Here is a 13,178-nt window from a genome sequence, read left to right as displayed (position 1 = left end):
TTAAAAAAAAGCCTGTAGTTTAGATTCACAGAAGGAACATTACATAAGATTTTGCTACTTTACAGCGTGCAAGAGTATATACCAGAAAATGCAGAAGAGTCCAAGACTTCAAGTGGAAGGAGTCTTATTTTTTGGTTTGAAAAGGAATATTGCAGCTTTAAGGGAATATTTTTCTAAGTTAACAATCTTAAAGGCTAGGAGGTCATTCAGCTAATACAAATCAGCTGTGCTAGCCCAACAAAAAGTCTATGTGCTCTGCAGCTTGTTTTTATTATCCTTTCACCCTCTTTATGAGGTCCAATTTTTTTATAAACAGAATTTTTAAGAATGACCTAATCTCTGGTTGTTTGTGTGCATTAAATCATTTTGTTAGTCATGTACACAACAGAATGGATAGAAATCCTCGCAAGCTGAGACTAAAGTCCACTGCTAGCTCATCGTATGCTAAGGGTGGACTCCGTCAGAGATTCAACATTTGGTAAATTCAGTAAACAGTAGATACTGTGGCAGGAAGAGAGTGTTGCCTGTTAACAGGGATCCCATGTGTAGTAGAGAGCGCTTTCAGTTCATGAATGAAAACAAGAAGTTACATCATTAATAAATTTGGATCAGAGGTAAGCTACGGTCTTACGCCAAGCTCCACGGTATAAATTAGACAACAAAGTCATTGGACCTTGGCAAGTTACCTTTGAGCTGGAATCAGCTGAGAGAGGCTTTATTCACTAAAAACAGTCTTGGAAGTGAACAAACTCTTTTTTTCAGGACTTAGGGCGAACTTCCAAGGACCAAAGCCATGTGAGGGCAGTTATTGAAAATTTTTGACATTCCAACCACAAATGAGCCAATAAATACTTTCTCCACATGTGCTTCAAAAAGAAATTGGAGTGGGGTAGAAAAGAACTAAATTATGCTACCTTCTTTTTGCAGCCAAAATGTCTATACTTACAATGGCCACCTTCAAAATTTCAGCATCCTGGCATAGTGCCAAGTCCCTCATGGTTTTGCTTACTGTGATGTCTTCCCAAAAAATGTACCTAAATCGCTATTACTTCCACACATTTTGTAGTAAACTAAAAACAGGCCCTTAACAAAAGCTTTGTGACTTTATATCAGATATGGAGTGTTCATTAAATGGAGAAAAGAACAAATAAAACTTAGTCTTAACCTAAACAATACCATTTTAACCTTTTCAAGGATACTAATTTGTGGACTTTAGCAAGTAAGTATAGAATGCTTTAAATTAATTGGCAAGGAAGAGGATTGCAGGGGCGGGGGGAGAAGAAATCTAGCTCTTATTTAATGACTTTTTATTAAAGCTCACCTTACCTTTCGGTCCCTTTCTCCTGAGTGACATGGTACTGCAGGGGTGTTAGCCGCTTCCTCAGTTCCTGCTGGGAAAAGACCACCTTACAGTTCTTTTTATCCCTACATGACCCTGAAAAGAGAGAGGATATGGGAGAAGAAGGCTTTTTAGCTTGAATCCTAAATAATTGCTTTGGCTGGCCGCCACAGTGCAGCTTCTGCAGTCACTTGTCAATGACCAGACCAGTCTCTAATGCACTGGAAATGCTTACCTGAACTGCAGCTGATTATTTCTCTAAGTTTAAAAAGAATGTTTCTTAAGATTCAGATGATTCCACTGGAGCAGTGACAATATGCTATAGCCAAAGTCTCTAGCATGTGATACTAAAAACTCATTGATCATTCACAAGATACATGCTTTATATCTCCCAGTATCCTGAAATCCTTTTTGTTCCAAATAAATTCAAAACATAATTTACAAACATTTACACTGTATATATAAAATGATGGGCATATTAAGTTAAACCATAAGTCTGCAATAATTTTGCAACTTAGTAGAATAGCCTGAAACCATCAAAATTCAATTTCCATTGTGGATGATTTAACTACCATCCTATTTTATGAGCTCTAAAAATATTTTTTTCTACGACCAGGAATTACTGTTCTCCATGATTGCATCAGAAACTTCGCTAGATTCTGTATACTCCTTCAAAGTATAAAGATTCTGTATATCTCATCAAAGACTGTATCTTACCATATTAAATGGGCAGCAAGAAACTTTCGATAAACTATAGGAGAAGGCACTTTCACTAATGCAGATTCAAGAAGTTCCAAAGAAAGAGTGGGAAAAATAGAAAAGGAGAAAGACAAAGGAAAAAGGAAACGTGAATATGATTTTTAGAAACCTACATTTTCTTTTTGCAAAGTACATCTAGGAAGACTTCACTGATTAACTGTATTTGAATGGTGAAATAATTCTAATGTGATTCTGATAACAATGGCAGCTTTTATTTCAACCTATACAGCCTGCAGTAAAATGTTCAGACAACACCTGTTTATATGTAGTATTTTATTTTACATGAGCAAATGACTGAAAAGAAATATAACTCCAGGACAGGGTAGCCATTACTCACTGCAATAAAATTGCTTTTCTTTGCCATCCATCACAGTGGGAAAGAAGCCTGCAGATGGTCCTAAATGTAGAGAGTTTTTGCCATGTTTTGAAATTACTACAAGAAAGCTTGCTTGGTTTCCCAAATAGTAAACGCAACTTCTTTTGAAATATAAAGAAATATGATTTAGGAGTGGAAATGCTTCCCGCTTTTTTAACTTTCAAGGTACCTAATGTCATAGTATGAGATCACTGACCTTAAACTAGGAAAACATTATCTAGCCAGTTACCCTGACTGTGGGGTTGAAGAAGGATATCAGCTTGCAGAATCAGGGCCACCAAGAGAGAGTGACTGATTCTCCACAAGAGAAAATGGAGGCAGCAAAAGAGCAAGACAGAGCCAAAGAGCAAGATACACCTTGGAGTGGGCCTGCAGGTTGTCAGACAGCACCTCTGCTGACCCTCCACAAGTACTTCGGCCCTTCCCTGGCCTGGAAAGATCCACAGGCACAGCAGGCATGTCACTCCTGGCATGTTGATCTCTCATCTCACTGGACCCTGTCTTATCCTACACTTTATCCAAATACCTACTACTTGTATTTTTACTGTTATCAACGGGTTAGGTGGAAATGTTTCCCTGAAAAATGTCTGTCCTATCAGAACAAGCCTCTCAATAGCTTGAATGCAAAGTGGCCCTTTCTTAAATAATCAGTCAACAGCGATAGGTGAGTTTCTGCTCAATTCAGTACAGACTTCTTAAAAATGATTTTATTCTCATTTATTTGTTGGAAGGGTTGTATCTTAGTTAACAGTGTCACAAAATCATTAACTGCAAACTTAACATGACAAAGTGACTTGGTTAAAATTATTCTTTTCAATGTCATAAATAATTAAAATATGTACAATTAAAATCAAACAATTCTATCCAAAATATTTTTGTTAATATATGTTCATTCATACAAAAAGACCAATTGTGTTCCTAAAGTTGAGAGAACTAAGCTACCCATCTGTATGTCATTTAGTACAAGAGAAGCAACTGCAGGTTTAAATTACATGGTATTGGATTGCAATTTCCTAACATTGGATGCTTTTCTGCTTTTTTACCTTGAGTCATTTACTAAGGAGTGTTCATAAAAAGTAGCTTAAAACACAGATGCTTGCAAATCGTTTAGGCAAAGATGTTTCTCTCTTTTTCATTCTCCCTCTCTCATGAATCTCTCTTTTCTGAAGAAAGAGAATAAAACTGTTGGTCAGTATTGATGAACCATGTCAAGTATTTGTACAAGAAAAAAAGGTAAAATTGAAAACATCTGATTGAAGTAAATAATACAAACATAAAAGCTTTACTAGTGAATGAAGGGTATTGAAGAGACTTTATTTCATAGATTAGAAATTACTTTTGATCTAAACATTCTTAAAAACAGATTGTTTTCCACTATGAAACATCTCATTAACTGTGCTACAGAGACCTCGTTTTAATGGCAAGCCTTGAAAGAGTGCTGCTGTACTCCTTCGTTAGTCTCCGTCTTATTTGGGAGGAGAATAAAGATTTCATTCCAGCTTTCTTTGTTTGTCTTTCAAGAACCACTAAAGCAGTATTCACACAAATTTTGTAGGAATGTGCCCTATGTCATAGCCTACAAATTATTTGGTTTTGGTGCACTTAAAGGTCACCTTCCAAATTAGCAAAATTTTTCTACATCCTGGCTTTTCAACCTTAAGTATAAATATTGTTTCCTAACTGTAAGTGAGGTTTTTCCTTTAAGAAATACTAGTGATTATTTAAAGTTGTCAAATTTTGTACGTTTTCACTCTTTGGTTATACCATATTCTCAAAATAATTAGGTTTTTTAAGTATATCTAATACCGAAAGGAAATATATGTAGACTAGAAACAACCATTGTGATTTTACATTAAACAATTCAATGAGAAGTTAGATTTTAATAAGTGTCTTGCCACACCATTTAATAATAATATACTTCCTGGACAACTTAAAGCTATACCATTACATTAGCCTTTCTATCATCAGAATCAAATATTGGCATATATAAACACAGAAAAGCTTCACTTTTGTCTCCATTTCCCTTCTCCCTATCAGACTCACTTTTCTAAAGTCATATGGTGCCACTGTCAATCTTGAAAAAATCATTTCATTTTGAAATTCTAGAGTAATTCATTGGATGGTTTCCCTTTACTATCTTCACTCAGGTACTGTAATTTTCTTATTACACAGGGTAATTTAACATTAGTATTATATGACATCTGTTCAATGACCTCTAAATTGGCTTAGAAGTATGTTTGGGAAATATTTTTCCCTATATTTAAACGTTTAATAGTGTCTTTTGAAGGCACAAGTGAGTGTGTGTGCATACACATGTAACAAAAGTACATATTTGAGGAGATAATATTGCCATTTTTGTATCTAATCATAATACTGTTCCCTACAGAGTAACTTTGGGATAGATCAGATCCATCGTGAAGCCAGTCCAAGGATATTTTATTTATTGAAATATGCCCAAAGTCTCTTTTTATATCGAGGCTTGTCCTGTGTTGTTGCCTCAAGGCCAGTATTGTTTCGAAGCCCCAGTATGAAGCTCTTGCTATTAGTACAAATAAACATACGGCAAGAGTTTGCTTTCTGGCTCTACCTGCTTCCCAGCCACGTGACCTGAAGCAAGTCACCTTCGTTATGGGTTGCCACCCTAAAAGATCTGCTGGAAGGATCACAGCCATTAGCACTTACTTCATTTTGATTACAGTGAATTCTGAGGTTAAAATTGTATTTTAAAAGATGGCCAGGTCCAGTATTTAGTGTGCAGCAATTTTTTATTGGTAATTCTTTTTCTATAATAATTCCCTGGGAACAGTATTTTCCTCACACCTTATCTTTTTTTTAAATGATTAAAGTAGGAAATGAAGAAAGAAAATAAAAAAGAAAGTTGGAGTTCTTCTACATGCCAGGCACATGTCTAGGCACTTTCACATAAATACATTTAATCCTCTCAATAATTCTAGAAAGTGACTGTCATGCCCATTTTACAGATACAGAAACTAAGGCTTGGAGAGGTTATAACATACCTTATTAAGGACAAACAAAAAGTAGACATATCAACTCAAACCCAGGGCTGTCTAACTGCAAAACCCATAGTTGCTATATTTTCTTTCTTTCTTTTTTTTTTTTTTTTTTGAGATGGAGTCTCGCTCTGTCACCCAGGCTGGAGTCCAGTGGTGTGATCTCAGCTCACTGCAACCTCTGCATTTCAGATTCAAGCGATTCTCCTGCCTCAGCCTCAGCCTCCAGAGTAGCTGGGATTACAGACGCCCACCACCACACCCGGCTAATTTTTGTATTTTTGGTAGAGATCAGGTTTCGACATGATGGCCAGGTTGGTCTCAAACTCCTGACCTCAGGTGATCTGCCCGCCTCGGCCTTCCAAAGGGCTGGGATTATAGGCGTGAGCCACTGCACCCAGCCAATCATCATATTTTCTGTCAGGAAAAATTATGTAACAACTTTTTTCTTTCTTCTCTAACTATACAATAACTTTCAGCTTAAAAACTAACAAAATAATAAGGGGCAAAAAGTAACAATCACCTCAGTACATTAGAAAAGTTACATACATTCATCTATTAGCCAGTGTCTCTTTTCCCTGTATTTACTCCTTCAACATAGGGTCAGTGACAAGTTTCATACAGGATTTTCACAAAGTCTATAAAACGTTGAAAGGCTTTTTAACTTCCTGTTAAGAAGTAAATTAGATCTGTTACCTAAATCTTAGAGTACTTTCAAGTCATAAATTTTATATTTCGATGTGAAAAATCAAAACAAAACCTAAGGATCCCATAACTTTAATTTTGGTTCTAGGATCAGAAAAAAATGAAACTATTAAATATTTTCCCAAGATAATAAATGAATAAGAGATAAGAATATCTTGTTTTGCTTTGAGTTTAGTAGGTTAAAACAGTAAAGTTCATGTTGAAATATCTTGCTGCTATATTTAAAGGTGGTACACTTTATTTTTCACTGTAAATTTGGCTGGTTATTAGTTTGTCACTGGAAAACTGAGCAAATTTTTACTTCAGGCATAGTATAGTGTTAGAATTTCTAAATAATTGGCCATTTGGAAAAGCCAAATCTAGTACATTTTTAGAATAAAATGTAAAATATATACCATAACTATCATTTTTTGTTTGCATTCTAGTAATTCAATAAAGGCTTTAAGATAAAACTAAAAAGCATGGGGGAAGAAAAGCTCTATATTTGTAGAACCATACCCAATTCTGATTTTTCTCTCAAAGTAGACATATAAAGGAAAAACATTCCTGAGATTAACATACAAACTCATATGTCAGGACACTTTTGCTTCAGTCCTCTGGTTTCCACAAAACTAGAGCTGCAGGGTTTACTCTGAGGACCACTGATACAAGATTTTTTTCTTAAATTGTTTGCCTAAGTCATCAAAAATGTTGAGTGTTTATACAGTGCCAGACTCTATGCTAAGTAAGATATATTCATTAGTTCACTAATTATTTATTGAGAACCTATTATCTGCTGGCATTATTCTAAGTACTTAGGACATACCAGAGAACAAAATAAAGTTCTACTTTCCTGGAGCTCCCATTCCAGCAGGAGCAAGGGAAGACAGACAAACTACAATGAAAACAAGTAAGTAAATTACATAGTTTCTTAGAAGGTGGTAAGTATTCAGGAAGGAAAAAGGAAAACTAGAGGATTGGGAGTGAAAGGAATAAGGATTATAATCTTAAATACAGTGGTCAAGGAAGTCTCACTGAGGTGATATTTGAGCAAAGCCTCTCCTCTCCTGAAGGAGAGGAAGGTGTCTGTGCTGATCTCTGAAGGAATAGCTTTCCGAACACATGGCAGAAACGACCAATGCAAGAGATGAAAGCACTAACAAGTTCATATTCCAGTGGCAGAGACAGAGACAGGTAACCTCAGTGCAAGTGCTAAAACCTGAATATGAATAGATAAGCAACAATTTAAATATATAAGGAATATGCTTTTAAACCAGGAAGTTTACAACTACATATCTTAATGCAGACATTGTTTAGCATTACCTTTTTTACTTCCAAGAGAAAGTTTCGTGAATATCCATTTAGCAAAGTGCTACCCTCAAAATAGCTCTTGGAAAGTATTTTTCTGGCTGAACTTTCAATGTATGATCAGAGTGCAAGTTCTGCTAATTTGCTTTGTCTACTTAAAGCCATCCTTTTTACACTATAGATCATCACTCTCAACTTGGAGTCATATGTAAGAGGATACTCGATGGCTGTTTCTGGTGATGAATTTTGGATGAGCCTGGAGAGCAAAAAACTCTTTGACCAGACAATGCTGTTGCCCTTCTGAAACACTCCAATAACCCTCCCCTTCAGAGTAATCTTCTGGCCCTGGCAGGAAACGTCCATAACCAAAGAAAGTATAAAATTAGTACCTGTTCTATTTTTTAAAAACATTCTTAATTTTTACATTTTGTTTCAGTTTAATTTCATCTGTTCTCCGAGCCCTAAATATAACACACACAAAAATAAACCTATGAATTCTAGGACTCAGAAAAAAAAAAAATTGTTTCTTCTTAAGGTAAAGAGTTATTCTTTCCTATATGTAAGAAAAATCATATCTTTATCTGTCATAATAATATTCACATTTAATGCCTTCTTGCTGTTTTACTATTACTTCACATAAGACAATTCCACAAGATCAGTTTCAATTATATTCCATAGACGTATGCACAGAGTTCTAGTTAACATCAATGGACATTATAAGCATGCAACATACCATTGTAAACTTCTTGAATTAAGCAAGACCATATGTTTTAGTGGTGCATAGTTGAATGATAAAAATGGCCTTCAGTATGGTTCTCATACTGAAGGTTTGAATAAATACACTCAGAAGATGTTGTCAAGCAAGTTTTCCTTCCAAGGCTACACATCCTGATAAATTCACCTCTATTAGCACTTTTAGTATTAGTGTATTTACTCTGCAAGGTACTGCTTAAATGGGCAAATACAGTATTATGCAATTATTCTCAAACATCTTCATTCATTTCTGCTTTATTTTCCCAAACACATTGCAAATTCTTTGAAGATAAAAACTGTTGAGCCTAATATTAATTTATACTTTCTACAACTATTTATTAAACATCTACAGTGAATCAGGAACTGTCATGAGCACTGGAAAGTTAAAAATAAATAAGGTGGTGTTCCTGCTCTAGGAAAACACAAATTTTAGCAGGAAAGATAAGACAAACAATCTATACAAATGTGCAGTCTTACAGTAAAGGTATGTGCAAAGTTTTGTGTAAAGAGAGTTAACAAAAAGGATGTTAACACTTTAAAATTTTCCCACCTAGATTTAATCATATCTGCTTATAAATGAAATATAGGAAACTCAAATAACTAATAGCAACAGCATTCACAGGGTGCCAGAAAAGATCCAAATAGAAAACTACATCTAGACATCCCAATAGATATAATATGATCAAATGTGTACAAGTCAAGGTGGTTATTACCCTATCCTGATGAAAAGTATGCAGTCTTTCATGTAAGAGTAGCAGCTAATTTAACAAACAAACAAACAAAAATCCGGATAAAATGTAGGTTCAGATTTGAAAAGGGAGAAATTGGGGAACTGAGAAGTAACGCAGTTTTAAAATTAAGGGGGAAAACGTGCAAACACTTTCTTACTGTAAGTCAAGGGGAGTAAATGTATTTTTCACAGTACTGAAAGGTTATTAATGTGAATTAAAATTCTAACCTTAACAGTAAAATCTCATTCATGAAGCTACATTATTTTCTTGATGGGAAACAATAGAGGTTTAGCACTACATTCATCCTGATGAAACATCCATTAATAATCCACCCGAATGAATGACAGAAGCCACATTTTACTTTTCTATCTTTCATTTGTATTATAAATTTTTAATTGTTGAATTCATGTGTATTTTATTAGCATTATTTAAGCACATAAAAAAACTAAAGAGTATCTTATCAACTCTTCAAAATTTAATGCAAATACTGAGAGCAACAATTTTTTGTGTTAATGTGGACCATAAAGCCTAGAGTTTAGGGAAATATTTTTTAAATGTCTTGATCCAAAGGGCATTTTCTTGCTTGCAAGGCATATAAATAAGAAGAGAATTTTTAAAGTCTCTGCCATCATCAAGTGACAACAGTGGAAGAGAAAGTCACTTAACTTCAATTCTATCTGATTGCATGTGAAATGTCTGACAAACTTGGAGTTCCCTGTTTTTAATTTTTTTTTCCAGTATGGGTCTTCACTAGAACATCATAGCCCATAAAAAAAATTAAAAACAGACAGGCTCATTTCCATTCTACATTTCACATGCAATCAAAAAGATTTGCAAAAAATAGCTCGCTCTCTCATCCTCCTTCTCCCCTTGGGGAGCACCAACTGCTAGGGAGATGAGCGGTAACCACCCACAAAAAGGAAGGAAAGGAGCCTTCTCTTAGATTATCATGCAGAATTTTATTTAAATATAACATTGAGTATACTTCACCAGAAACAAAATAAAATATATATTGTCAAAAACTCAGCTTTGCAAATTTCCAAAATTACGTTACCACCCAAATCAAATTTCAAATATAAATTAATTAAGCATAAGGCCTAGAAAACAAGTCTTCAATTGCCACTCAACAAACAGCTAAATCTGAATCTATACATTCCAGAAAAATCTGAGGAATTCTGGAGAAAAAAAAAATCCACTTTATTTTTTCACTCAGATTTATCAAGAAAAGCCATGTTTTCCCCTGACATAGGAAGACATTATTCAATATCTTCTTGAGAGACAGTGCTCATACATATTTTAGTCATCTTTGCATCCCCAGCACCTAGTAATGTGGTTGAGAAAAAGGAAGGACTAAAAGGGTATATGTTGTATTTACACACTCAATTCTTCACTTTAATTATTGCTGCTTAAATCTTCTTTCTAACAGATGTTTTCTAAATAATGACTTTGGCTATGTTTCTTATAAATTAGTTTAAGAACAGCAACAATAACATTTGCTTAATAAATCAGTGAAATTTTAAACATAAATAACGACAGTAAAAAAATTAATTCAGTAATTCAGATTACTACTCTGAATCCTATGTTACCTCTCTAGGGTTTCATATTCAAATCTCTTATTGTAACTAATATTTTATTAATTCTCTGGATTTAAGATTATAAGATTACCTGGTCCAGCATTCCCCAAAATGCATTCTCTAAAATACTGGCTCTGAAAAAAAATGCTAACATGCTATTCCTCTTGCAGAGTGAGAAGGGAAAGGTTCCACTGTCAAATCAAATTAGGTAAATCTAGGTGACATGGGATTCTTGAAGACCTTCTCAGAGATTTTCTTATGCTGATGTGCACTATTAAATATGTGGTCATTTGATACACCATTATTTTCTGCTCCACTAGAAAAGGGGGGAGAAAGTGGCCAAACTATAATACATTCTTGTCACAATGATTTTTAAGCTGCGTCCAGATTACCAAGATGGTAGAATGTAAAAGCAGTGCATCTTAGAATTTATGCAATAGGGTAGTATGCAGGGTTGGTTCTCAATTTGATGATGAGATCCATTTTACAAGGGAAAGTCAGTAGAATTAGTGTTCCTTGGATTATAATCTGGGAAATGATGAATTTCTAGTCCAAAGCCCTCAAAAGGAAATAGAGCCCAAAAGAGTTACTACTCATGGTTGCATACCTGGTTAATGACAGCCAGGTTCTCTTGTCTGCAGCTTTCCTCCTCTAGTTTATTTGTCCATTCTGTTTCTCTCTTGAACTCATGCTTGGTTGCACTTTACCATACCTATCTATTGCTAACCCATGTGCCCACAGTCCACTCCTACTCCCATCTTCTCATCCTCCACTCCTACCACCTCCCACTAATTACATCTACACATTCCTTCAATATCCTTCAGAGGAACTGGCATTGCTTGAAATCCTATTCCGAGAATTCAGTCTGCCATTCTGGGAGGAAAGAAGCACAATGCTTCTCACTTCTTCTACTCCCTGCCTCCATGGTAAAACAAAAGAGAAAGTGTTCACACAGAATCGTAAAACCTTCAAGTATATAACTCCTTTCATCCTATAGATAATAAAATTTGAACCTGAGGTGGCCATCTTTCTCACCAGAATGTAGATCCCTGAAGAGCAGAGATCACATTACTTGTAATGTGACATTATTTTGATATATAAGATGATGTTACTTATTAACAAGCATTCATTCATTCAACAAATATTTACTGAACACCTTTTATGTGACAGAAACAATTGTAGTTGCTGAATTGTAACAGTGAACTAGACAGACAAAAATCTCTGCCTTTCCAGAGCTTACTTTGCAGGAACCAAGGACTTTCCATAACTGAAATAGATTTTGCCTGATCAAACCCATCACATTTCCCGGACTTTTTGGCGTCCTCCCTTACACCCCCATCTTTTTTCCCCCAATTTCTTCTCCCTTACAACAAGGCATTTAAACTGCACAGAACAAACTTTTGGAAAATGTCAGCTAATATATAATATAATATAACAACCCTCACCTGAAGGTCATATCTAATTATAAAAGATTTGACAAGAATGTTACAAAATCCTCAGTTTACAGATGCAGAATAGGAATAAAAGGTACAAAACAAAGATTCCTGGGGCCAGAAAGCAAGTTGGTGGTAGAAACAAACTAGTAAATATAGATCAAGTGTCTAATCTCTTTCTTCATCAATACCAATAATATGATGAGAAGCTCTGAAATTTGCTGTGATATTATCTAAAATTTGCAGAAGGAAGATTAAAATATTAATCAAGTGGAATATAGTATAAACAGTTTTATCTTTCTGCGCCAACATGTACTTCTGCAACAAAACAAAATCCTAGAAAGCTATAGTTATAGGATTCTGATTTTTCTTTGCTTACCTCAAATTCAAATACTCTAATGATACAAATTAACATTCCATTCCTTCCTTGCAATTATGTGGCTCAATATAATAAATACATCTATTACTGAAAGAAATGCTTATCATATAAGTTAATATATAAATTAAAACTCTATAAAAGTATATCTCTTATTAACCATCTAAATAACTGATATCTTTTGTCATTTCATGGGGTATTTTTTTTTTTTTTTTTTTTTTGAGATGGAGACAGAGTCTCACCCTGTAGCCCAGGCTGGAGTGCAATGATGCAATCTCGGCTCACTGCAACCCTGCCTCCTGGGCTCAAGCAATTCTCCTGCTTTAGCCTCCTGGGTAGCTGGGATTACAGGCACCCACCACCACGCCTGGCTAATTTTTGTATTTTTAGTGGAGACGGGGTTTCACCATGTTGGCCAGGCTGGTCTCGAACTCCTGGCCTCTAGTGATCTGCCCACCTCGGCCTCCCAAAGTACTGGGATTACAGGCGTGACCACCGTGCCAGGCCTCAAGGTGTATTTTTTATAACATGCATTTTTAAATATCTAACACAAGCGTAAATATACTAAATGTTTTAAAAAATAAAAAAAATAGGAAATTGAAATAAATGAAATGAGGATTTTAAATTTTCAAGTAAATAGTTGATTTCAAATGCAAAGGCACAAAAGGTAATTTCAGATAATTTATCATTGCATCTTAATACAATCTATTTTTTAAAATGTTAAATTTGTATTCTCTTACAGCTCTTTCTTTTAAAGAGTGTACCTAGCAGACGCAATTATGAGAAATTCAATCTCTAAATGAAATGCTTAGGATGAAATTGTAAACTAGGAAA

At 34.9% G+C, this 13,178-nt stretch overlaps 1 protein-coding gene across 5 annotated transcripts in view; it reads right to left on the bottom strand.

Moving 5' to 3' along the window:
* MSRB3 (methionine sulfoxide reductase B3) overlaps positions 1-13,178 on the bottom strand; it is a 188,364-nt gene that overhangs the window by 137,647 nt on the left and 37,539 nt on the right. For all 5 annotated transcript variants that reach the window (XM_009181142.4, XM_003906729.5, XM_003906728.1 and 2 more), the window contains one exon: positions 1,327-1,435. In XM_009181142.4, the coding sequence (XP_009179406.1) occupies positions 1,327-1,435 (109 nt within the window). The remainder of the gene's footprint in view (positions 1-1,326; positions 1,436-13,178) is intronic.

Source organism: Papio anubis, chromosome 9 (genome assembly GCF_008728515.1).
Source record: "Papio anubis isolate 15944 chromosome 9, Panubis1.0, whole genome shotgun sequence".
In the NCBI taxonomy this organism is placed as follows: domain Eukaryota; kingdom Metazoa; phylum Chordata; class Mammalia; order Primates; family Cercopithecidae; genus Papio; species Papio anubis.
Note: the sequence above shows the minus strand (reverse complement) of the source record. Positions and strands in the feature narration are given on the sequence as shown.